At 40.3% G+C, this 27374-nt stretch overlaps 2 protein-coding genes and 1 pseudogene across 5 annotated transcripts in view; 2 read left to right on the top strand and 1 right to left on the bottom strand.

Moving 5' to 3' along the window:
• STON1 (stonin 1) overlaps window positions 1–3781 on the top strand; it is a 48807-nt gene extending 45026 nt beyond the window's left edge. For all 3 annotated transcript variants that reach the window (XM_077915324.1, XM_077915323.1, XM_077915325.1), the window contains one exon: window positions 716–3781. In XM_077915324.1, coding sequence (XP_077771450.1) covers window positions 716–790 — 75 coding nt within the window. In that variant the 3' untranslated portion in view covers window positions 791–3781. The remainder of the gene's footprint in view (window positions 1–715) is intronic.
• A 10805-nt stretch (window positions 3782–14586) lies between these two features.
• On the bottom strand, window positions 14587–16388 carry LOC144323074 (STAM-binding protein pseudogene; annotated as a pseudogene).
• Window positions 16389–22131: 5743 nt separating this feature from the next.
• GTF2A1L (general transcription factor IIA subunit 1 like) overlaps window positions 22132–27374 on the top strand; it is a 44992-nt gene continuing 39749 nt past the window's right edge. The window contains exons 1-3 of one of the 2 annotated variants that reach the window (XM_077915327.1): window positions 22132–22266; window positions 24488–24589; window positions 24885–25008. In XM_077915327.1, the coding sequence (XP_077771453.1) occupies window positions 22246–22266; window positions 24488–24589; window positions 24885–25008 (247 nt within the window). In that variant the 5' untranslated portion in view covers window positions 22132–22245. Of the gene's footprint in view, window positions 22267–22830; window positions 23029–24487; window positions 24590–24884; window positions 25009–27374 lie in introns of those variants that run through there. The other variant, XM_077915326.1, reaches the window with a different exon arrangement.

Below are 27374 nucleotides of genomic sequence, written 5' to 3' on the forward strand. Positions count from 1 at the left end.
ACCGCCCTAAATGCTGGAGACACAAAAGTGAACAAGAGATAGGTTCCCATCCTTGTGAAGCATACCTTCTAATGGGAGAAGAGAAAAATCATTCATAAACAAATAAATAGTGTCAAAGAGTGACAGAGTCTAAGAAGAGAGTAATAAACTAGGGGCACAGGACAGAGAATGATGGAGGGCTTCCTGGTCTCAGGTGGTCCAGGAAGGCCTCTGTGAGGAGGTAACATCTGAGATGAAATGAAAAGGACGAGGGGTGGGGAGATGGTTCCGTCCAGCTGGTTTACTAGCTTGTAACCTAGTTCATTTTAATTAGATGACTTGGGGTGGGTTGTAAATCTCAAGTGGGCCAAAAGCTATATAGTTGATACTTGGAGGCGTAACTGATCACATGTCTGGCCAGGACTCTGAGTGTCTTATCAATATGTGTATTCTATGTACATTTTATTAACCCTATGTCTGACTGGATGGAAAAGGAGTTTCAGTCCTCTTCCAGATTTGATGCTAGAGAGAAGGATTTAGGGGGCTCTGTTGCCCAAAAGGAGAGCAGGCTGCCTCACTCTCACTAGGAGCCAGCATGAAAGGGTGGAGGCGCTGTGTCTGTGTCCAAAAGGTGAGGTGGCTGTAGTCCTTGCGTCCTGTGTGAAGTAGGACTGAGCGACTGAGCGGTGATAGTGCCGTGTTGGTTAATGCTGCCATGTTTTGCTTTTGCATACAGGTCGAAATAGAAAAGAAGAGGATTAAAATCGATGGAGAAGACCCAGATAAAGCTGGTGACTGTATAACTCAGTAGGAGCAGCAAGAGTAAATGACGACCCACTTTTCAAATATGTAATTCACAGCAACCACACAAAGATCTGCTTCTGTGTCGTGGAAATGACTTCTGAATGGAGGGCTTAGGACAGGTCCAGTGGTCATGTGTAGAGAAGTGAAGACCTGAAACCGAACAATCAATATTTTATGCTTTTGATATGGTTGTGCTCCAGAGGTTTCACATAAAATGTGTCTATCATTTGTATGATGTTTTTGCTTCCCATTAAGACTCAGTCGCTGTTGCTCAATGTGTTACCAGACAGCCAGCTTGGTTAAAGGGTTTTGGATTATTAATTACGCAGTGGCTGAATGTTTTGCACTCTGGATCACCTGGGTGCCATATTTATCATCTTCCAGTCCCCATCTCTTCGTGCTCTGTTAGCACCTCTTCGGGGGGTGAGGCAGTCAAAGGAGACATAAACCGAAATACTCAATGCTCATCTCTGGAATGTGGCTAGGTGTGGGATGATGCTGAAATTACAGGCTAAAAGGGAGATGTGGAAGTATCTGTGATTTTGAGTAATTTATCTTCCTGTCCTCTTACTACATTGGTGAGTAATCAATGACTGTATTTGGTACCTGTCTTTCCCCCATGGTGTTATCATTTTCAAAATGTATTTGTATTCTGGTGTGTGTTGCAAAGAAGCTATTTCTGTTGATATACGTATTTTAGTACAAGTCACTAAGACAAATCGCCTTTTGGTTGGAGAGGTTCCTTTCAGAATGGAATGGTGTTGGACACTAGTTAAAATATTTATGTATATTAGAGATGAATTTTTAAAGTTCATGAATATCGTCTCCCAAAAGTTCAGACTCTAAGAATGTATTTTTGATAAAGTATTATTTGTAATTAACACAAGCCTCTCTTGAGTAGAAGTCTAAATCCTATTATGATTATTTTATGCTGGTTCTCCTATCATGCTATTTATGCTAATTCTGCTTACTTTAGGGTATTTTTTCTTTAAAAGATAAAGAAAACGAAAGACACTAGATTATTTTACCTGTATTTTTAAGAGGTGATGTTTCTATTCTTCAAAGTCAGGTAAATGCTTGGTTTCTAATAAAAAGTCAATGGCTTTAGTAGTTATAATTCTGTTTATAATTTTCTTTCAGTATTTACAGTGAAAGGTCAGACTTAAAATTTATGAATTCCATAGTCTACGTATTTTTTAGCCTGGAGAAACAAAGTCCTCCTGGGGTAATAATACACCTTCAATTTGTATTGAATCTTAAATATGATTAGGAGGCATATTTCTCAATTTACCAAATTTGTTTTGAGTCAAAGCTGATGATATAATAATGTTCTTCCAAACAACATTTATTTGTCAGCCCACAGACTTGATACCATGTTTTATTTAATATTGTATTACACTCATTTTAATCTGTTCAAAAACAGACTAAAACCAACATTTATGATGGTCTGTATCAATCAGCATATTTTATCGCTCTTCATTATTTTTACTTTAAAGACAAAGGATGCAAAAGGTAACAAAATGAATTGGTATTGTTCTTTTTAACTTCACTTGATGCATTGCTCATAATGTCACGTTTGAGATTCACTGTTGATGCTTAGGAGGGCAAGTGTGTGTGTGTGTGTGAGAGAGAGAGAGAGAGAGAGAGAGACTGAAAAAAAAAATTCCACTATCTTTCCCCATCATCTGGTGTGGTACATTCTGGAGTGACTTCAGTTATGCTGAGATCAAATATGGAGGCAGGCTAGACCTGATGCTGCTCCATGGTTCTAAGGAAGTCAGCTGGGTTAACTTGTGCCATTCCTTTTAAATCTGTTTTATGGCATCCTGCCCATTAAGAGCTCAGAGTCTGATTCAGGTGAACTTAATGAATATTTACACCTCCAAATAATTTCAGCAAAGGGTTCAATTAATCACCTCTCATGTTTCACAGGTTGTTCAGTTTTGGTGGGTACCTCACTGCTGGGGTCATTTACCACCAGCCATCCAGCCTTCAGGAGCATCTCAAGATTCAGTGTTGAAAATATAGTAACAAAAGGCTGACTGAAGCCCAAACTGAGTTTCTGCAGCAATGCAAAGGTTGATAGCATTAACAGCGGGGTGCTACAGCATAATTGTTAATTTGCACATCTATTAGGATCCTTAAATATTCATTACTTAGCATTAAATTAACATTCTGTGAAGGGAGGAGAGGTTTTTTAATACAATTCTTCTGACCTCGGAAATGGCAGAAGGTCAAATGTGACCGTGGTGCTCTAAGTGAAAAATCAGGTAGGCTTCACTTAGACTTCCAAATTAAGAAGTGAAATTTCCTTTGCCAGAAAGCAAATGATAATCTTCGAAACAACCACAAAAACCTCTGCTTTTAAGGTTGGGAAGGGAGGAAGGATGTGAGTGAAGGAGGAACTACTCCTTTCTAACGATTTAAGTAATTTAGATCAACCCTTTATGGGTTTGACCGTTTCAGGGTCAGTTGCCTGGTGGACACAATGGTGGAGTTCAGAGGAGTTGACCAGTGTGAGACTAATTCTGCTCTCATTGTTCTGATCTCTAGTTGCCTTACTAGTCAAAGCATTGTATTAACTGTGTACACGAATTCATGGTTTGATGGTTACCTGATAAATTGTACAGGTCTGAATTTAAGTACATTTCCTTATTCTATGGGAATAAAAATAGTTGACCCGTTAGAAATGTATAAAAATGCTTTCCAGCACATAAATAAAGATTGGAATTTTTTTACCTGATTTATATATTAGACAGTTTTACGGTTTTGGTTTCCTTCATTCAGAAACTGTAGTTGTGATACAGCCCTTTTTCTTATAAATTTAGTTAGGAGGCCTTCCTTAATAATAACTAAGTATTGTATCTTACTCAAAATATGATTTTTATGTCATATCAATAAAAATAGAAAACAGATTGAGCTTTAATAGTCATGTAACAAAGTATTTTGTAGATTGCATATTGATTTTTTTAAAATTAAAGATGTATTTCAAAAGGTTCTTACTGTGCAATGGACGTATCTTTTTTTGCAAGGTCTGGGACTATTTTTTTTCTTTTGAAGGTAAGATATTGATTTCAAGGATCTTAAACAATTGACTCTGTCAGGCCAATGTATACTGCTTCATTGGGAAGGAGTCCAGTAAACATGGCATCTTGGCACATCTTGGAAAAATCTACAATTTGTGACGTTAAAGGTAGTCATTACTCTCATAAAGAAATGATATAAGTATGTGCCCAAGGTTTTAGTTAACTCATTAGCTAAGGAGGGAACTGGTAAGATGTTACAGCTGGTTTCAAGGACGATTGAAAGAACAGAGACATTTATAGGCAATAAAGATTCTGAAAACAATTTACAAATAGACACAATTTACAAATACCCCCACACAATTTGTTTGCATTTGTTTGGACAAAGATCGTGCACATTTATATCAGTTTTCTAGAGTTTACAGAGTTGGGAAATAAAGAAAACGAAAGGTGTTGGTAACCTGAATGAATGAGCTAATAGGGCACCTGCTGTTGAAAGTCTTGCCCAATTTTTCCTGACAACCATGCACACTTTGTCCACAGGAGAATTCTAAGGAATTTTCAAACTTTGACAAATAGTATTATAGAAATGATGTTCACTTAATGCAACTTTTTCAGTCTAGGAAATGATTTTTATGCAATCGTATAGAATATATTTCAGATAAGTGTGTATTGGGGAGAGGCCATAAAAGATAGGAAGATGTATCAGCTAAAACCAACTTAACAACCTCTCTACCTGTCCTTTTTGTAAGAAAGCTGCTGTGTGTTGAAATTCAATTTTTATCTAGCTATAGAAGTTAAATCTCAAAACTGCATCTGGAAATAAGCTTCATAGTGGTCAGATCATTAAGCAGTGCTTTAGCCGTACTAGAAAAAGACCGAGTTTGGCTCTAGTTCTGCAGAAACAACAAAAGAATCAAATAGCATAAACTGATTATATTTGTAACAAAATTCCTCAAATTCCCATCAATCCTTTCCTGTTTTGTCTCAGCTCCACTTAGACTACCCTGCCCGCTTTGTGTGTAGACACACCCTGATTCCACTAGATTGTGCTGTGTCTCTCTCAGACCCTCTTAGTGCTCTAACCCAGGCTTCTAAGGCACAGGGCTGGGTGTATTTGATGGAACCATATTAAGTGGCCAGTATTTAGCCATTCTTGATGGCAATTTCATGGGGCTCCACCTCATTCCCTGCTTATTTTCCCAGTTCATATTGAAACAAAAGATTTTTCTGCTTGTAATTGTATGAATACGTTCCTGCTTAAAAATGCCATCTAAGTATGAATTTGTATATTAATTTTTAAAGCAAGAGAGGATTGCTAATCAGAAAGCAAATAGTTGAGTTACAAAGAATACCTTACATAAAAGCTGCAGGTACTGTTCCTCTTTTAAAACCATGTTCTGCCTATAAAGAAAAGGAAAACAGATAAGACTAGTTAGTTGCTCCATTTTTTAAAAGATTAAAGTTCATTTCTCAGAGATTTCCTGGGGATGAAATGCAAATCACCATTAACATCTGGGGTTCCAACTTTCCCCTCATCCCCTCCTTTCTGCTCCAGAACAGCCTGACAAACCTCAGGTGGAGGACAGCATATTTATTTATTTATTTATTTATTTATTTATTTATTTTTAATTTTTATTTATTTATGATAGTTACAGAGAGAGAGAGAGAGAGAGGCAGAGACACAGGCAGAGGGAGAAGCAGGCTCCATGCACCGGGAGCCCGATGTGGGACTCGATCCCGGGTCTCCATGATCGCGCCCTGGGCCAAAGGCAGGCGCCAAACCGCTGCGCCACCCAGGGATCCCGCATATTTAAATATGACTGTGTGTGTTGACATTTCCCTTAAAAACCCATGTTGTACCACCCAGAATTGCTGTGAATCCCACGTAATGAAATTTGTGGAATACTTTTGTGACAGAAGAGGGCGCTCGCAGGCAAGCTGCTGCTACACAGAGTTAGAAACCGCATTTGAGTTTGGTGGTGCTTGTATTATGATTAATAAAAGATCTTGGGGGCATTTTGTAGAGCATTTCAAAGCGTTGTGAGTCCAGTGGAGTATAATTAAAATTAATGCAGTAGACAAACACTTTAAGTATTCTTAATGCCCTGTCTAAAAATGCTGTTGAATACAATTTTACACATCCCGGAGATTTAAATGCCATGCTTATCTCTAAACATTTTAAGTACTAAGGAGATAGAAAAATGGTGCCTTCCCTCTCAACAGATTCATTTTTTTTCTCAACAGATTTCAAACAATTTTTGTTTAATGAGAGTTAATAAACTCTAAATCTGCTTATTTAAAATATTTATAAAATATTACAATGAATCCATCCTGTTTGACTTCTGAGTTTTCAGTTGCGGTATATCAACTTGCATGTGATCTGTGAAAAGCTCTAGCCCAGGATTGTACTTAGGTTCTTAGGTAAGCAAATACATGCTTTCAGGAGAATATTCCCTACCGCCTTGACTCAGGGACAGGCCTTCACCCTGTGCAGTCCTCAGAAACCAGCAATGAGCATTGTCTTTTCAAGATGGGCTCTGCCTTTCAGAAATCTTTCTGGGTGGATGGTTGTCCTTCTCTTATAAAGCCTGTTAAAACAATATATTTCCAAAAACCTTACAGCATGGGTAAGTGTATGGATGTGGCTAAATGCCTCTGGTGTTCCCAAAGGTGCCTTCCACACTCTGAAGGACAGGAGGCTTGTTTGACATTGGCTGCCTCAAGAGGTCACTTTGAATCACCTTAGAATGCTATGTGACCATTGTTCCAATTCATTGTCTTGTTGACTCTAATGTTTCTTGTGTGGTTAATATATGTGCTTGCATTTTTCTAGGCACTGGGGATAAGCAATCACAAAACAGTAAATTCCTGTTCTTGTAGAGGATATTTAATAGTGGGGGAAATTGGACCATAAACAGATACTGTGTTGCAATCATTGCAGTGCAGGGAGGTGAGGGGGAAGCAACAGAGTGGCAGAAAATTGAAACCTATTTTGGATGGGTTGGCCAAGGAAGTCCTCTCTGATGAGATGACATTTCTAACAGAGATCAGAAAGAAGTGAGGAAGCAAGTCACCCAGATCTCCCAGAGGAGGGTGTGTCCAGCAGAGGAAACTGCTAGGGCAGAGGCGCTGAAATCTGAGTGTGCTTAGCCTGTCAGCGAGACACCAAGGAGGGCAGATGGCTGCTAGGTGGCGGGAGCAGATGGACAGGAGGATGGATGGGGGGAGATCAGAGAGGTTGTGGGTGGGTGAGGGAAGCAGATCATGCAGGGCTCTGTAGTCTTTGGGAAGGACTTGGGTTTTATTCTGAGTGAGACTGGAGCCACTAGAAGGTTTCTGCAGATGAACGACAGGAACCGAGTTCCACGTTAAGATGATTCTAGGGGCGTAGATGGGGGTAGTGACAGAAGCAGCGCATGGTTGGGAGGCTATTGCCGTACCCCAGGTGAGCGGTGATGGTGACTGGGAGTGGTGATGGGGGGTGAAATATGGTTGGACACGTCTGAAATACAGGGCCAGTAGTGTGTGCTGACGGATTGGATTGGCCTCCCTGTGTGGGAAGGGGGCGGGAGGTGGGGAGAAGGAAACAAAACTGACTCCCGGACTTTTGGCCTGAGCAACTGGAAAAGGGAGCTGTCTTTTATGCAGAAGAGGAAGAATGTTAACAGAGTAAGTTTGGGGAGAAAGATCAGAAAATAAACAGTTTTGAGTGTGTTGACTTTGCGATGCCTATCAGACATCCAAGTGGATATATTAGGAAAGAGAGTCGGGCCAGAAATGGGACGTTTAGAGACGCTAATGCTTAAAGCTGTGAGACTGGATGAGACCACCAAGGAGTGGGCAGAAAGAGTAGAAGGAGTCTGAACACTTGGCTTTTAGACTCTAACATTTAGAGGTCAGGAAAATGGGGATGATCCAATAAAGGAGGTGGGGGAAGAGGCGCTAGCTAGACTAAGTGTCATCAGCTGCCCCAAATGCTGCTGAGGACCAAGAATTGGCCATTGAATTTAGTAACATGGAAATCATCGGTCCGTTGACAGACAACTCAAGTCAGAGTGGAGACGGTGAGTAGATGGCTTTTTTTGAGGAGCTTTGCTGTAAATAGGAACAATGGGACCGTAGCTGATGAAGCTGAGATCTTTTTAACCACCACCCCCTCCCCTCTTAAGGCCAAAGTTCTGGTCTTGCTTTTTACTAGTGTCTCTAGCCTCCCATCTTTTTTGTCAATGTTTTCTTAAACCTGATGGATGTTGACTTTTGCTAAAATTTCCCTTCTCTTCCCCATTGCCGGTACTTTTCCAAAATAATTCCTTGTCAACTCTCAGGGCCATGTCTGAATCAGGTGCTTTGGATGTGCCCGCTTGCGTTCTTCAGAGTCTCCACGGACTGTATGTGTAGTGTTGAAGGCATTACAGATTTCAAAACAAATTGAGCCATTGCTTTAATCACCTTTTGTTTTGCTTTAAAATTTTTCTTGGTTAGGCTCCACCCAGCCAGTGTTATTTCATGTTGGTATGGAGATCTCACTTCAGATTTTGTTATGAAATTTAGAACAATTATAAACAAGTTGCTGGTTTCACAGTCTTGTGAACACCCACCAAATTCCTCCAAGTTCCTGCAGGATGAAACAACACAACTATTTATTCAGTAGTTTTATATTTACCTAACAGTTGATACTTTGGTTTTGTGTTACAGTCTGGTGTAATAACATTCTATGTAAATAGTTGTCCAGTAACTAATACATGAATTTTTATAACACGGAAATATCTGCTGTAGGTATAGTCTAGGCAACTGCTAATTTAATGTTTTATTTGCTTAATTCCTTTTTCAATTTTAAAATAATTAATGATTAAAATAGAAGAATAAACTTCAATTTTAAAGGTCTTATTACTCAAATACAATAAATATTTCATGTGTGAAGTAACCAAACAAAAGGTCCCAAGCAAAAATATTACATCTTGCCATTCACAGTCTGTTTCACTCTTTTATTTTTACTTATTTTCTAAGTTTATTTATTTATTTTTAAGTAATCTCTGCACCCCACATGGGGCTCAAACTCACAACCCTGAGATTAAGAGTCACATGCTCTGGATGCCTGGGTGGCTCAGTGGTTGGGTGTCTGCCTTGGGCTCAGGTCGTGATCCCGGGGTCCTGGGATCAAGCCCCACATCAGGCTCCCTGCATGGAGCCTACTTCTCCTTCTGCCTAGGTCTCTGCCTCTCTCTGTGTCTCTCATGAATAAATAAAATCTTTAAAAAAAATTTTTTAAAGAGTCACATGCTCTTCTGACTGAGCGAGTGGGGTGTATCACTGGTTTACTCTTTTAAATTTAAGCACACAAAAGCAGCTCCAAATGGTCACACAGAATGACAAAAATGAAGTGACTCAAGTTTTATCTCTTCATCTTTACGATCATTGTTGATTTATGAATCAATGGCTTACACCCAGGGATAGGCTGCTCCAAGGAATATGTAGTACCAAAGGGAATGGAGACAGGAACCATACCTGATATGAATTTGAACCACTCTGGGCCATTATGAGTTTCCAAAATGAATATGGAGAGCTGAGTCCACATGTGTCCTGGGTCCAACAGTGTAACTGGGGTTTTTTCAAATTAACTTCTATGTTCATGACTACAATGTTCATTAAATGCTAAGAAGCTAATGTGTGCTGATTTGAAGTTTACATGTGTATTATTAAAACTCAACAGTAATTAGAGGAATTGTTTAGAACACTATGCCAATGAAGAGTTGTTATCTCAGACGTTGCTTAGAATTGCCGGCATGTGGTGAGAAGAGAAAGCAGACTGACTTTTAGTTGTTTTCATCCTTGTTTGTAAATTTTCTACAGACAACGCCCATGCCATTGCCTGCACCCAGGACTGACTGCCCCCTCTCCCATCTCTGGTATACCCCTGGGTGGTGGATGTTTGCATGGTGGCAGTGATCCAGTAGCAAAAGGAAAGCGTATGATGCTGAAGACACAGAGAGAGAGAGAGAGAAAGAGAGAGAGAGAGAAATTGCCAGGGTCATAGCTCTGAGTAGACAGAGGGGACGGGGCTCTGAGGTGCCAGCGATTTGGTTAAGGGCAGGAACAGTTCACCCATTGCAATAGGAAGGAAGGCCAACTTTACCGGTACAGATGCAAGCAGGCCTATTGTATTCTAGTGTCTTGTGAAGAAATGGAATTGCATTCAGAAGCTTTTCACCCACCCACAGAGGGTGGGTGTCTGTGACTCCTTTTAAGTGCCCTTTAGGATTGACTTTAATTTTCTTGACTAGTTGGGTTGACTATTTCAGTTGACTGGTAGGAGCCTTGTTTATCAACTCTACTGACCCAAATGGGAAAACTCTTATGGTTTTGGAATTGAAGATTATTAACCCTGCTGACAGAACAGATGTTCTGATTGGGGAAACCCAGTTGTGGACATTGAAGAATTTACCCTTTTCCTGCTCCTTGTCTCTGAGGGAGATGCTGAGGGTCTGCGAGTGGCTGCGTGGAGGTGGGAGATGGCGCCAGCAGCCATGCGTGGCCTTTTCTGTGGGGCTTTATTTTGATATTTTCACACTGTTCAAGGAGAATTCCACCCAAAGGTCCTCAAGTGCCATGAAAAGGACAAGGAAAGAGCATCTTTGAACAGTGGCATTGTTAAATGCCAAGAGCCTGCCTCTCCAGTGGATAATTTTGAGACCTTCTGAAACACTTTTCAGAGGCTTTGCTAAGTACTCATTGTGGAAAAGGACAAATTCTATATTAAACTCACACCAGGGCCAGAAGTGGCCTTGGGTACAATCGTGAACGAGATGATGTTTGCCACCCTCTCCTTACTGCCCTTTCCCTGTCAGTGGATCTCCGCCACGTGCTATAAGCTTGCTGAAGTCTCGTGGGGTCTTCCCCTGCTCTTCCTCTTTGCTTTCTGCCATTGGGCACCAGGAAGGGGTACACATCAGTCACTTTGATCTCATTCTTCCCGTGGACACTGCCTCTGAATGTCAAACAGAGCTGCTAATTCCTCCTTACCCACAGACCTGTAGCTGCTCGTCTGCTTCCAGTGTGGCTGTTCTCCAAACCAACCTGCTGTCATTTCCTCAAACCCTCCCTCAGGGCCCAAGTTTCAGGTTGTACAGCACCCTGTCCTGGGGACACTTTTCCTTTTCTCCTCTAAGGTGGGGGGGGTCCTACCCCAGGAAGCCTTGATTCTCCCCATTCAAATTAGTTGCTCCTCATAAGTAATTTTTAGTACTAATCTCATTACCTTGTAATTGCTTGCATATTTTTCTTTCCTCTCTCTCCATCTGAGATTTTGATTGGGGTGACTCTGCCTACAGTCATTTCTCATTCTCTGGGAAGAAGCCCAAAGTCGGGGTGATTGTAGGTGATGGTCGCATCAATGTCAATGCTATGGTGTTGATCCCTTAGCCAGAGTTAATGACCTATATGTTGAATAAAAAATACTGAATGGATGAATGAATGAATGAATGAATGAAGATATTCACTACTTCTGTGGATAATTTCATTTTGGTCTCTATATTTTTCCCCTATAAATAGGCTAGAAATTCTATTTTATAACAGTTTAATGATAAATTCAAATCAATAATATTTAATGAATGTTTTCTGTACTAGAAGTACTATGCTAGGAACTCAGGGGCACATAAGGACAATAATACACAGCTTCAGTCCTCAAGAAATTTAAAATCTTTCACACTTATAATTTTTCATAATAAACACATATGTCTTCAAAGGGTTAAAAAGATTAAGTGTTCGTTTTAAAATTTGATTTGATATTATTTTTGGAAGCTGCTAAAAATTAAGAGGAAGCACCTTTAGACTTTTAGTGCCTACTATGTGCCAGGGGTCATGTTTTCTCATTTAATACCCAACATCTAATAAAGTGGTATTTTTGGTTGTGAAATGAGAGTATCTGTCTTTTGTTTAACATTTTGGAACCATTTGGTAGCTTCAGAGGTTTTTTCCTGCATTTGAAACAATACTGGGAGCTTAATTTCCTGTTATTTTAGGGATCTGCAAGTCTAAGTCAAAATGAAGAGCTACCGTTTAGTGGATACAGAGTTTCGGTTTCCCAGTATGAAAAGACTTAAAAGGATGGATGATAGTGATGGTTATACAACAATGTGGATGGACTTAAAGCCACTGAACTGTGTATTTAAAAATGCTTAAGATGGGGAGTGCCTGGGTGGCTCAGTTGGTTAAGTGTCTGACTCTTGGTTTCAGCTCAGGTCATGATCTCATGGGTTGTGGGATCCAGCTCCACGTAAGGAGTCCAGCCTCAGCAGGAAGTCTGCTTGAGATTCTTTCCCTCTGACCCTCCTCCCCACTCTGTCTTTTTCTCTCTCTCCGAAATAGATAAAATCTTTTAAAAAATGGTGAAGATGGCAAATTTCATAGTATGTGTATTTTACCATAATTAAAAAAACATTAGTCCACTCTAGAGAAGAGAGCCTCCCCTGATACCTTGATACCTTTTAAAATCTTTCTTGATGACTTATCTCATAAAATTTGCCGGTTTTAAGTGTACAATCCAAAGATGTTTAGTGCATTCACAGGATTATATAACCATTACCTACAATCAATTTTATAACATTTCCATCTCCCCCAAAACTTCCTTGAGCTCATTTTCAGTCATGTCGTCATCGTCGTCGTCGTCGTCTTCTTCTTCTTTCTCTTTTTCTTCTTTTTTAAAAGATTTTATTTATTTATTTGAGAGAGAGAGAGAGCGTGCGCATGAGTCTGGGGTGGAGGAAGAGGGATAAGCAGACTCCCTGCTGAGCATGGAGCCCATCTCAGGACTCCATCCCAGGACAGTGAGATCACCACCTGAGCCAAAGTCAGACACTTTGACACCCAGGCACCCCTTCAATCACTTCTTATTTTTCATCCTAGCCCCAGGAAACCTCTAATCTAATTTCTCTATATTTTTGCCTTTTCTGGACATTTCATATAAATAGATTTAAGCAATACAAGTTTTTTTTGTTTCTGGCTTAACTTAGTGTATCATATTTTTGAGGCTCATCTGTAATTTGTGTCTCTGTTCACCCCGGGTGATGGATGTATCAGGGCTTCATTCCTTTTCATTGTCAAATTTTATTTATCTGTTTCTCATTTGATGGACATTTGGGTCTTTCCCCACTTTTTTGCTATTATCAACAGTGTTGCTATGAACATTCATGTATCAGTGTTTGTGTGTACTTGTTTTCATTTCTCTAGGGTATGAGTGGAATTCCTGGGTCATATGGTAAATTCATATATAACTTTTCAAGAAACTGCCAAACTGTTTTCCAAAGTAGCTGCACCACTTACACTTTCTTCAAGTTCTCGCCAATGGTGGTTTGTGCCTGTCTTTTTCTGTTTGTTCCCTTGGTTCTTTATTTCTCTTTTCTTTTTCCTGCCTTCCTGTTGGTTACTTGTGCATTTTTTGTAGAATTCCAGTTTGATTTATCTATAGTATTTTTGAATGTATTTCTTTGTGTAGCTTTTGTTAGTGGTACATATATAACTTACCAGTCAACATTTTTTCCAGTTCCAGCGAATTGAAGAAACCTTATCTTCTTCTATCTTCTTCTGTTGATAATAGAATTTGAGAACTATATGAGGCAATGTTGCAATTTTTGCTCCAACTGTCAAACACACTCAAACAGCCAAGAGAGGGCAGCCCCGGGTGGTCCAGTGGTTTAGCACCGCCTTCAGCCCGGAGTGTGACCCTGGGGACCAGGGATCCAGTCCCATGTCGGGCTCCCTGCATGGGGCCTGCTTCTCCCTCTGCCTGTGTCTCTGCCTCTCTCTGTGTGTGTCTGTCATGAATAAATAAAATCCTAAAAAAAAAAAAAAAAAAAAAAGCCAAGAGAAGGAAAGTCTATTTTTTACTTTTCATCTTTCTTTCTTTTTCTTTCTTATATTCTTCCTTTTATCATTTCTTTTCTATTTTAAGAATTTCCTTTAGCCATTATTTTAGGGTAGTTTTGTTGGTGATAAATAATCTTAGTTTCTTTGTTTTTGTTTTTTCATCTGAGAATATTTTGATTTTCCCTTTTTTCCCTGAAAGATATTTTCGTTGCATTGGGATAGTGAGTTGACAGTTCTTTCAGCCCACTTCCTTCTGGCCTTTATGATTCCTGACGAGAAAGACACTTATATTTGAATTGTCTATTTTTCTCTTTGTTGTTCAAATTGGGCTATTGTTCTATTTTCAAGTTCACTGATTCTTTCCTTTGTCCTCTCCATTCTGTTGCTGAGCCTTGTATTAGTTTCCTAGGGCTGCCATAACAGACTACTATGAACTGAGAAACTTAAAATAACAGAAATGTATTGTCTTGATTTGAAGTTTGGCCAGAAGTTTGAAATTAGGATGTTGACACAGCCATACTCCCTCTGAAACCCGCAAGGGAGAATTTCTTCCTTGCTTTTTCTAGCTTCTGGTGTTTGTTGGCAATTTTTGGTGCTCCAATCTCTGCTTCTGTTGTCACACAGCCACCTTCTTTCTGTGTGTCTTTGTCCTTCCCTTAAAAGGATATCTTCTAAAAGGATCTTAACTAATTCCATCTTCAATGACTCTATTTCCAAATAAGGTCCCATTCTGAGGTACTTGGGTTTGGACTTCAACATACCTTTTTGAAAGATACAATTCAACCCATTATAAGCCCATCTGTAGAATTTTTAAATTTTAGTTATTCTATTTTTTTATATGTTAATTGTCACTTTATTGTAGAGGAAAAACTATCCTGTAATATTTGTTAAATAACAATACTTCCTGATAAAAAATCATTCTTCAGGGTTTTCAAGCCTTACCATCTCATCAGACATAGTGAGCTATCCCTCACCCTTGTAATAAGCTTCATTAATATTGGCATAAACCACAGGAAAACCCAAAGATTTCCTAAACGGCTTCCCAATTTCTACATAGATGTCCTTAATAATTCCAAAGGTAAACAATAAGCAGATTGGTGGAGAAATTAGAAGGATAGTTTAGAGGGGAAAAAATATTAACACAACTGGTGAATCGAGAACAAAGGTCATAGATAAGTGTTCATTATACCATTCTTTCAACTTAATTTTTTCATTGCAGATAGACTGAAGAGTTGCTTAGCATGATCATGCCATTTTCCACACTTGCCTAAAAAGTAGAGCCAACTATTTCCTTTTAAACCAGAAACAGAAAAATTAGTTCTCCCCCAGATGATACCCACTTTCAATTCTGTCTAAAAGGCTAACAGAGTTTTCTGGAAAGTTTAAATTAAGAGGCTACAGTACATTGGTATGGTTTTATAGTTCTTGGGAGGTGTTTGAGTCAAATTTTCATCAAAGGTCTCTGATGGTCACTGCTCTGTCCACAACAGTCATGTGGCTGCAGCTACAGAAGAGAGGTGGGTCCTTGCTGTGTGGATGAAATCCTTTCTGGCGACAGGAAGAAATCTCTTCAGTCCATGGTCAGTTAATTTAAAGAATCCAGTTTCCTGGAACTTGTGGGGGGCGGGGGGGTGGCAAACAATGGCTATTGATTCCGGCCACATCATCTGGTAGGAGCACTGAGTGTGTAGGTCAACACTGGAAAGGAAGGCAGTCTGTGTGGGATGAGTATGGATCCAGTCCAGTGTGATGAGACCCTGCTGATCCTGTAGAGGAAGCTCTTCTTCATTCTCAGTGTGGCAATAATCAGACCTGGCACTTTGCTTGGGGATGAGAACATGGGTAATGGTCAATTCATTCCTCATCAGTTTTCCACAGAGAATTCCACATGTCTCTACTCCTCGGGCTGTGTTGGCACTGGCTAGCTGGAGAAACTGTGGACAGAGCCTCTCAGGTACCACCACATGGCGCAGTCCATCGATGGCAGGAGTACTTTCTGAGTTGCTCAATGCTCCAGGTTTCAAGGACCTGGCTACCACAGGTGGCTTGGCAGGCCTTACAGCGGTATTACAGTCTGCAGGCTGTGCAGATGCGACAGGTGCTGGGGGGAATATGTCCGGGGAGGGCTTCCAAGTCCGGCACCAGAGGCCCGCCTAGGCCAGGGTCCACCTTCCCAAACTCCTGCACGATTTTCGGCCGCTCCTTTTCCAGTTCCTGGTTCTGGATCATCTCATCAAAGGCATGGAACTGCTCCTGTTCCAGCTGCTGCTGCTTCTGCTGCCACCCTCTGCCGTTCCCTCTCCAGCTGCTGCTGGATGGCCACATTCCGGGCGAGTTCGTCCGCTTCCCTCTTCTTTTCTTCATTATGTTCTTTGGTATATCGTTTTAATAGCTCTTCCTTCAGCTCTGCTGCTTTGGGAAATGCAATTTCCCTTAACTTCCTTACTGTGTCTTTCTTCTCAAGAATGATAGCCGATTTGCAATCTCTATGCTTTGGGAGCTTCTCAATAAAGAGCGTGATATACTTGTTATAGAGGATGAAGGCATGTTCAATGTGGCCTTCCTCACAGTAAATGGATGCCATTCGGGTAATCTCAACTCCAGAGTGGAAGTACCATCGGGGTGGAATGTCTTCATTTATCTCCACTGTGCTACCCATCTGGGACGGGCTCTCACCCGGTCTTCGGGCGGAAGGCTCACATCTCCATGGTCAGACATCAGGACCATGAAGTTCTGTCCCCATGGACGACACTCCAAGCTTCTGGAAACGTCACTAGTTATTCTATTATTTGGTCATAAAATTTCCGTTTGGTTCTTCTTTATGTCATCTAATTCTTTGTGGAGACTTATTCTAGGTTTTCACTTGTGAATTTGAATTTCATTTCATTAAAGTGCTATTAAATTGCTTGCTTAATTGTTCATCAAAGCGGTGTTAGGAAGACTGCTTTAAAATCCTTGTCAGAGAATTCCAACACCGTACTCATCTCTATGTTAGTGTCTACTGTCTTTTCTTTTTTTTAAGTTTTTGTTTGTTTGTTTGAAAGCGAGAATGAGAAAGAGAGAGAGAGAGAGAGAGAGAGAGACTGCGCACATGTGTACAAGTCCGGGGAGGGGGAGAGGGAGAGGGAGAGGGAGAGGCAGACTCCCCACTGACGAGGGAACCCTACCATGGGGCTCAATCTCAGGACCCTGGAATCATGACCTGAGCCTAAGGCAGACACTTAACTCGGGGGTCCCCTCTCACTCAAGTTGAGACTTTTCTGGTTCTTGGTATGACAGATGATTTTCAATTGCTTGCAGGACATTTTGGTTATTATGAGACTGGATCTTACTTAAACCTGTTTTGCCAGGTCTCCTGTGACACTGAGTCAGTGGGGGAGGTTGAGAGTGGCATGTTGCTATTGCTGAGTGGAGGGGGAAGGCATATTCTTCACTCAGCCTCTGTTGACAACCCAGGGAGGGAGGAGCTCTCATTACTCTTGGGTGGGGAGAAGTTCAGGCTCCCCACTAGGCTTCCACTGATGTCACCCAGGCTGAGACAGGGAGTGGTGCCTTGTTGCTCCCTCTCACACTGCCTCTGCTGGTACTGCAAGGGCAGGTCTCACTATTGTCAGCAGGATTCAAAGTTTTGGCCTTCTCTGACACAACCCTGCTGAGTGGAAGGGATGTCTCCATAAAGCTGAGTGGAGTGCAAGTCCAAGTGTCCCATGTGGTCTCCAGTGACATCGTGGGCATGGCTGTACTTCATGACATGTAGGCAAGACTGGAAGCCTAAACTCCCAAATATGCCTTTTCTGACAGGTGGGGGTTGGAGCCTATCTTTTCAATGTGTTTGGCTGCAGTAGAGTAGTTGTTGTTTAAGAATTTTCTGTCTTGGTACCCCTTTCCTGGTCCTTTGGCTAGAAAGAGAAGGCTTTCATTCATTTTTGTCTGTGACAGGTGGTGTTTCTGGGTTGCAAACTTCACCAGCACCCAGTTTGGGATACATGAGGCAAAAAGAAAACCAGGGAGTTCACTTTCACTGCTGTGCCATTCTTTGGGTCCCTAACTGAGCAATTCTCTCCACCCTTCAGGGTCTTCTTATGTTTGCTTTATATATAATATTTAGATTTTTTTTTGGCTATATTTAGATGAAAGAATAGGAAGAAGTGTGTCTACTCCATGTTTTCCCTGCCTCTCCTGATATTTGAAGCACCTAAGAAAACAATCTAGAATATTCAAGATGCTGCCATTTACCTCTTATAAAATGAGACAAATTAGGTAAGAAGAAAAGTATAGTTATTCTGGAAACAAAGCTAGTTTGTTCTCTCCAAATCATTGCTTTAAGTTTAGTTTTATTGGTCTTTACTTCTATCTTCTCTAAGTAGAGATTTAGGTTGGAAAATTAACTGGAGCCAATGGACATTATCCTTGCTAATATTTCATGTTCATGTATGATTATACACATTGTGATTTAAAGAATTAAAATGGAATCATTTGTTAGCTAGGAAATTACTGAATCCTTATCAGACCCTGATGAGAATGTTGAGAAAGTAGCCATGGGGAAAATTGTCTTTGAAGTCATCCTCCACACTTTCAGTGAGTTAATTACAATCACTAATTTTCATACATACACAGTGTATACATCTCTTTAATATTAAAACATTTTGAAAGAGGCAGTAATGTGATCATTAAGAGTGTTCCACTGTGTGATACAATCACCAGTTGGCCATAGCATTGTGGCACAGTCATTTTTTTTATAAATTTTTTTTTTTTTTAAATTTATGATAGTCACACACAGAGAGAGAGAGAGAGGCAGAGACACAGGCAGAGGGAGAAGCAGGCTCCATGCACCGGTAGCCCGACGTGGGATTCGATCCCGGGTCTCCAGGATCACGCCTTGGGCCAAAGGCAGGCGCCAAACCGCTGCGCCACCCAGGGATCCTGTGGCACAGTCATTTTAACTGAAATCCTGTTGGGGTGGGGAGGGGGAATTCATCATGGTGAAGCAATATCTGATGTTCAAATAATGTAAATTGATTTTGGATTACAAAATAGAAAATGTTACAAAAGTACAGAATGTAAATAAATCAGAACTATCAACATTGTAACCATTTCAAAGTTACAAGGTGAGGCAGAGATTATCTGGATTTTCATTTCCTGGAAGATGTGAAGGGTGAAACAGGCAGAGAAATGCAATACTGCTGAGCTTAGTGCACTGGTTGCAAAATGTTCAGAAACTAATTATGAATATTTGCTGCCTTAAGCCATCTGTTCATAGACTAACTTGTATTTTTCCTTACTGATTAAATATATTATTTAGAGTCTATACAGTTATTGAAATGTCCTGTATTTGACTGTAAAATTTAATATGTAAAAGATAATGGTCTGTCTCTAAAACACCTTTTTTTTAAAAAAAAAAAAATTCTCATTCAGAGAAAGGACTTCATAGATCTGGGCTTTTCTCACAATAAGCAAAGTGAAATTGTTTTGTTAGCCTTGTAATAGTATCACTGAGACCTCCAGGCAAAAATAATGAGAATATACAGAATACAAAGAAATTAATCCAATTATTAGATTTGTTAAATGTTGCAAAACTGGTGTTAGTTATAAATGACATATATATTATAGTCTGTAAACAAAGCAGAGGAAAATGAAAATCTGATGCTCTGAATTGTGATGGGCAGCTAGGGAAGAGCTTTGTGTTTTGCCTCAGGTGTAATTTCAAAGAACTGAGTGTTCAAAGAAGGACTAAAGCTCAGCATATCTTTTTTATTTTCTATTTACTAACATAAAAAATAGTCACTGAAAATTGCCTCACTGAAGCTTTGGGATCTTAAAATTTCAATTTGGGCATCAAAAGTGTTTTGTGTATGCAACACACTTCCTGATGGGTTTGAAAATTGACAAAAGAATCACGACCATCACATAACTATAAGAGTTTGCTTGTTTGATGATAACCTGGGGTCAATGCCATCAAATATCAGTCTATAAAGATTCTTTTACATACTTTCCAAATGCTCTTGTGATTGATGAGGGTTTTCAAAAAACTTTAAATGCTGAGATTACAATGAGGGAAAACTAAACCTTCACTAGTCACAATCCAATCAGACAATGGGCCTTGTGTTAGTTATCTCATGCTGTGTAACAAATTATCCCCAAATTTAACTGCTTAAAATGGCATGTATTTATTATCTTACACAATTTCTCAGGGTTGAAAATCATGAGATGCCTAGAAGATGATTGTAGTTCAAAGTCTCTTAAAGGGATGCAGCTGAACTGTCAGTCAGGGCTGCATAATCTGACCACTCAAATGGGGAAAGATCAATTTCCAAGTTTACTCATGTGATTTGTCTACAGGCTTCTGATCTTTGCTAGCTATGGGCCAGTCTCAGTTCCTTGTCACACAGGCCCCTCCACAGGCTACCTGTGTGTCCTCACAACATGACATCTATTTTCTTCCAAAGAGAGTGATCTGAAGGAATCTCAGGGATGGAAGCCACAGTCATTTTTAACCTCATCTCAGAAATGACACAACATCACTTCTTTTTTATTTTATTGGCCACCCAGACAAACCATGGCACAACGTGGGAGGAGACAACACGAAATTGTGAATGCCGGGAGGTAAGGTTCATGGTTTATTGATTGTTTATTATTGGGAAATTTTTTATTATTGGGAAAAAATTACATTGGAGTCTACTAGTGACCATCCAGATGGACCACAGGGGCAAATGGAAAATTGCTGACATTTCTTCTCCAAAGTTATATAACCTTTCTGTGATCTGAGTCTACTAAGTATATTAAGTATTAATAATTCAACTCTTAGTCATAGTTTTTATGGGGACTAAAGGGCAAATTTAATTTCAAAAATGTATGATCTACAGTATAGCCTTGAGAAGGGTAAAATATAGGAGGAAGTAATATAAAACAATATGCTGTTCGGTGACTACCTACCAATCATATGCATGTAAAAATAAGGTCTTAAAACTTGACTATGAAAAGTTGGAAAACAAGAGACCTTTCAGCTTTCTTATTTCTCAGCTTGAGTATTTAATTGGATTTATAATATCAGTAGGAATCAATGACTGCTTTTCGCTTTTCTATTTTGGGTGACAGATAAGTCACTTTGAATATTTCTGGTAGTCAATTGCCAGGTAGAGATACAATCATTAAAAATTACTATATAAAATTCTTGACTTTTTGTAAAGGAGATTTCAGATAGTTTTTAATTTCAGAAAGTCTTCTAAAAAGCTTCATATAAATCAGGTGCTTGAAACTCACAAATTCTAAGTTACCTGACCCAGGCAAAGCAAATACAGAGTGGTAGGGCATAAATAGCTCTACTGAATTTATACATACAAATAAATAAACAGCCAATTTAAAATCTAATATGCTTTTTAAATCATTAAATAACCTAGCCATCTGGTTAAGTCAGGACCTACCTGCAGAATAGAAAGGCTATAGATAAGATAGAGTTGTGGCAATAGATAACTTTTTCTTAAGACTCCACATTATCTATGCTTAGATTTACCTTCAGCCCTAGTCAAGGTGTGCTCCTAGATGCTCACGCTTTCCGGGGGGAGGAAGGGAATTATTGTAGGTCGAGAGATGGTGATTTTCTCCCTGGAGGGGAAAAGGAGCCTGGGCAGTATTGGGGTGCTGACTTTACTTAACAGCCGTTCTCCACCTAAGCTGCCTAATAGAATCAGAGTCTCTGGAGTGAGACTCAGGTGCCAAATGTTGATTACACTCTCCAGGTGACTTCACGGTGCAGCCAAAGCTGAGAATCTTTGTCTTGGGACGGTGACCCTCAGAATCATCTGGAAGGGCACGTTAAAATTCCAGAACCCTGGGCCCCATCGTAGGAGGGTAGGGTAGGTCTGGGGTGGGGCCCAATAGTTTGCATTCCTAACGGGTTCCCAGATGATGCGGATGTTGCCGTCCTACACTTTGAGAATCAATCTTAGAAGAGTTGGGCTCTTGAATCTGTACCGGAGTCCGGCTGTGCGTGGGGCGCAGGCCGAGGGGTGAACATCGGTGCAAGGAGAGGGCGGAGGCCCCTGGTCTCCCCACTTCCCTGGCCCGACCCCCTTCCGAGCCGCAGGTGAACAGGGGGCCACCACTGCATCGCGTCTCCCCTGTTAGTCTTTATTTTACAGACTGAGAAACAAAGGATTTTTCAGGGGTCAGTGGACCGGCCCAAAACCGTTTAGATCGCACTTGACTGCAGTGTAGCCAGCTTTTTTTTTTTAAACAACAACAACAACAAACTATTTATTTATTTCCGAGAGCCACAGGCGGAGGGAGAAGCAGGCTCCCCGCCGGGTACTGGATTCCAGCGCCCCGGGATCCCCGCCTGAGCTCAGCGGACGCCCAGCCCCGAACCACAGGTGCCCCCGGCGGGCTTCTGCGCTCCCGCAGACCTACCCGCCCACTAGCCCCTCCCTCCTCCCCGGCCCCGCCCCCAGCGTCCTGCGTAAGCACGCAGGCAACGTGCACGGCCGTCTTCAAAGCGGACGGCGAGGGCGGCGAGGGCGCCTCGGGGCGGCCCCGCGTGCTGCGCAGGCGCGAGGGGGCAGGCGGCAGAGCGGCCATCATGGCCTTCGTCAACCCTGTGGTAAGGAGGGCCAAGCTGGACTCTAGGCCTGGGCTCTGTGTAGAGGGAGAGCGGGCCCGGGGGCACGGCAGCCCCGCGCTGTACGCGCTGTACCCCTCGGGGCCCCTCACGGACGTTCAGGGAGCCCTCTCCCCGGGCGGCCCCGCTGTCGCCATCCGCCATGGAGGAAGCGGAAGGGGACCAGTAGCTCCGCCGGAAGTGGGGCCTGGGCGCCCTGGGGGCACGGAGCCGCCGCGGCCCCCCGGCCTCCCCGCGCAGGCGCCTGCGGGGTTAGAGCTGGGCCCACGCCCACTCCCCGCCTTCCTGTGCGTTCAGGAAATCCCCGAGTTCACTTGTAGCCTAATTTGTAATCCCTAATGTTGGTATATGGCCATTGTTGAGTTGGGTTGAAATAACCAGTAATCTGGTATTTCGTGTTACCCCACGCATATTTTTCCCCCCTGTTTCCCCATCCTGACGCCTTAGGTGAGCGATGGGAATGAAAGGCAAACCTCGTACTTACCTCCTTACCCCTAAGGGGCCCCGCTACCTCCCGCTGAGGACTGACGGGCCGAGTGGCACCTGGGAAATGCCCTATCAATGTTCAGAAGCCGAATTCAAGAGAAACAACCAGGATCCGCATTTGTTTTCAGCTCACCTGAGCGAACTTCACATTTGGTGAAAGGCAGCGAGGTTGGACCGGAGCTGTCAGGTTACGGGCTCCGTGTGCACGTAGGCAGCAGCATAAAAGGGTCCAGTTTTCAGAGACGTGTTACTATTTCCGTGTGTATCCGTCGTTTTTTTTTTTTTTTTTTTTTTTTTTTTTTTTAACGTTAATGTGTTTTAAGATCTGTAAAATACTCGGGCTTGACCATAAGCTTACCGTGTGTTCACCACCGTTTTATGTGATGGTGAGCTCTGAGCAGGGTGTGTGTGTGTTTTCTTTTAAATAGAGAAGAGATTAAGATGGATCTCCTGGACTGCACGTAGTTTTGGTTAACAGTAAAGGCAGAGAACATAAAGCCTTTGACTTTAGTTCCAGAAGAGAAAGTATGTTCAGTACCTGTTTTGCTTTTTTTTGAAAAGGTGTGTTGTGATGGGTTATTTTTTTGACATCTGTTCTTATACTCTTGAGGGTGGAGCTTTTTCCCCCTTTTTAAAGATTTTACTTATTTATTCACGATGGACAGACACAGAGAGAGGCAGAGGGAGAAGCAGGCTCCATGCACGGAGCGGAGCCCGACGTGGGGCTCGATCCTGGGTCTCCAGGATCACGGCCTGGGCTGAAGGTGGTGCTAAACCGCTGAGCCACCCGGGGACTCCCCTTGGGTGTGGATCTTAAGGAAGTTTTTAGCCTTAGTAGTAATTTCCTCTCGTTGTAAATGGGATCAAACTGGGAGGAACACTGAAGTATCAATTCCGTATGCCTTGATTAGGGTAAACAGTTCTCAAACTAATCGAGGGCACTTAATGGAAATGCCTGTGAATAACCTGTGACTGATTGGCCTATTCATAAGCTTAGAGGGATTAGTTTTAAACCTGACTACTCTTGTTGTGAGCAGGAGTATTCAGAGTATTTACTGGTCCTAGTGGCCTGGCTAGTTTCTACCCGGAATCCGTTTTGGTGCAAGATGCCCTTTTGTTTGACAGTGGTTCAGGATTTTTTTTTTTTTTTTGGACTACGTGTATTTTGACAGTGGGATAGGCTTTGGTTACTCTATTGTAAGTACTTTCCCAGTCTTAATTGGCTTGCAATTTATTTGCATATGTGGAAGTAGTATAGTCAACTCTAAAAAAAAAAAAAAAAAAAAAAAAAAAAAACCCCAAAAAACCCAAAAACAAAACACCAAAAAAACTCCTTTGGCCTCTTTGAGGAAAAAAATAAATCGAAGACAAAGTTCATTTCCACCTGCCTTAAATGAATTTCCATTTTTAAAAGGAGGGAGAAGGTTAAATTCTGGCAGAAAAATCAAGTTACATAATTGTAACCTAACATCTTGATGAATTATCTCACATTTATTTGATTGTAGTAAGTCAGCCTTATAGATAGCCTGAGACTGTAGGTCAGAAGCTAACATACAATTTATGGACAGTTAAGACTATACTGGGAGTAGAATGCACTTAGTAAAAATCCTCATGGTGATTTTTCTTTAAACCATATGAAAGTGTACACTGCATGTCTTTTAAGGCTGAATGCATTGAACTTGAGAGTTTAAAATGTTAACAATTGCTTTTTTTGTAGCCTAAACTCTACAGATCTGTAATTGAAGATGTAATTGAAGGAGTGCGGGATCTATTTGCTGAAGAAGGTATAGAAGAACAAGTTTTAAAAGACTTGAAGCAGGTTTGTAGCCATGACAAGTTGCCCTTTTTGTTTTTTCTTCTTTAAAAACTGATAAATTCAAAAGTCCAGGGCCAGATGGCTTCCCTGGGGAATTTATTCAAACGTTTAAAGAAGAAACAAAAACAAACAAACAAAAAAACCTGATAAATTATAGTTTTAGCTTCTTAATTATAGTTTAGTGCTTACCCATTAGTTGTGCCATCAGCAGACATTTTTAAAAAGTTAAAAAAAGACATAAGTATCCTATTCTTTTTTTTTTTTTTTTTTTTTACAGTGAGTATTTTTTTCTCCACAGCTCTGGGAAACAAAGGTTTTGCAGTCTAAAGCAACAGAAGACTTCTTCAGAAATAGCGTCCATTCACCCGTGTTCACCCTTCAGTTGCCAAATAGCTTGCACCAAACATTGCAGTCATCAACAGGTTGGATACAGCTAGTAAATTAGTACTATTTGGATCTTCAGAACAAATTCTCATTTGGTGGTGGTTTTTGTATTAGGGTAATGTTCTTAAGGTGAGAGGGCTTGGACCTTAAAACCATTACTATTAAATGAACACCAAGTAAACCATCATCCTGTAATTATTGGCAACAAAATAAATTAATTCAAGCTAGCTTTTTAAAATACTGAAGTCCTTAGAGGTGACTAAGTGTTATTTTAGAGGAACAAGTTACATAGCTTGTGGGCTCTTGGGAGTACCCGCTGATTATTTCAGAGAATTTGGGTTGAGTCCAGGGAAAAAGCTAAGAAAAGATAAATGATACTGTGATATCTTTCTAGCCATTATTTCTTCTTTTCTGATTCTTTTTATCTTTTTTTTTTTAATTTTTACTTATTTATGATAGTCACAGAGAGAGAGAGAGAGAGAGAGCCAGCGACATAGGTAGAGGGAGAAGCAGGCTCCATGCACCGGGAGCCCGAAGTGGGATTCAATCCTGTGTCTCCAGGATCGCGCCCTGGGCCAAAGGCAGGCGCCAAACCGCTGTGCCACCCAGGGATCCCTTCTTTTCTGATTCTTAAAAATTTTTATGCTCTTATGTGTGTGTGTGTGTGTGTATACACACACACACACACACACACACACACACGTAGGTTTTATTTGGTTTAGCTGAATTAGATTAATGTCTGCCAGAAGTGAGGGTAGATTTTGGATTAGATTGTCAGTAATAACTGGGTTGTTCGTTGTACACTTGGGAAAATTCACCTTGGTGCATGTCCTTTTCCTTTGAAGAGAAAATAGTAAGAAGACTAGCTTCTTATTTATTACAAAATAAGAGAATTTAAGTGTGGCAGCAGTTAAACTTATAAAATAAGTTAACAACGAATATTGAATTATCAGACATAACTTTCATCTAATGCAATGCTTATAAAGTGTAACTTTGCTTTATTAGAATTAGCCATAGAAATTTTAATTACTAAGTTGACACGTTGAAACATTTTACATTAGTTTCTAGGATTTTGGCTTTGCATTCATTTTTAACTGTTAAGTATTTTATTAGGTCGTCCTGTTTATTTCTCATTTTGAATAACATTCTTTTTTTCTTTATTGAAGAACTTTTAAAGATTTTTTTTTTTTTTTAAACCTAGGAATGATTTGGAGGGTAGCCAACATAGATGAATAAAAGACTAGACTGTCTTTTATCAAAAGCTTCTTCTCAGGTTCTTTGTCATTCAAAATTGCAATACTTGATTTTGCCGCAAGATGGTAATATTACCAGTGATTTAAATCACAAAATAGTCTTGCAACTAATGTCTAGCTGGCTTTCACTCTACACCGTTTTCTTTCTTTCTTTCTTTCTTTCTTTTTTTTTTTTCCACACCGTATTCTTATTCTCTTTCTTGGAAGTTAGAATAATAGAAATAATTACATTTAAACAAGACAATTTTTATTCTCTTCTACATCGTTTATAATGAAAAGGTTTAGGAGGAAGTATATGTATCCTTTAAAAATGCAATACAGGTCTTGTTTTTATCCCTTTTCATTTCTAGATTCCCTACAATAAGATTCTTGAAGTAAATAGCCTCATAAAATTGAAGTACTTCTTAATTATAGCTTCTCAGTGTAGGCTTTTAAAAGCCTGATTAAAATAACCTAAACTAACTTACTTCTACAACCTTTTTATCTCTTGATAACAAGTTCAAATTAAATCTACAATGGAGTAAGTCATTTGCCTTTGTTCCATCTTTAAAGCTTTTCACCCTATCATATATTCTTTGACTGTATTATCCATTTGCTTAACAATTTCCTGTATCTTCAGTTGTCAACTTTTTTTCGGTCTCAGGACCCCTTTACACTCTTAAAAATTGAGGACCTAGAAGAGCTTTCTTTTATGTGCTTTGCAAGTATCTGTTTACAATGTTAGAAATTCAAGCTGAGAAATTTAAAAAATGTTGGTTTATAAATTTAAAAAATTGATTATATGTTAACATAGTAACAAATTTGTTAAAAATAACTTTTCTAGAACAAAAAAATACTTGAGTGGCATTTACTTTACTTTTCTGCAAATCTCTTAATGTCTGGCTTAATACAAGGCAGCTGGATTCTCATATCTTTTTAAATTCAATCTGCTGTAACATGGTTTTGGCAAAAGTATATAAAGAAAATCTAGCCTCCCACAGATGTTTAATTGGAAAAGAGTATTTTAATAGCAATTTCAGATAACTTGATACTACACTAAAACTCAACAAGTGGTAGTTTCTGAGACCTTAGCTACAAGGTGGAATCTGAAACTATATCAGTGGACTTTGTGTAATGTTAAAGTTCACTGTTGTGTCTTGCATTTTGACTAC

The sequence above is a fragment of the Canis aureus genome, chromosome 11 (genome assembly GCF_053574225.1).
Source record: "Canis aureus isolate CA01 chromosome 11, VMU_Caureus_v.1.0, whole genome shotgun sequence".
NCBI lineage: Eukaryota > Metazoa > Chordata > Mammalia > Carnivora > Canidae > Canis > Canis aureus.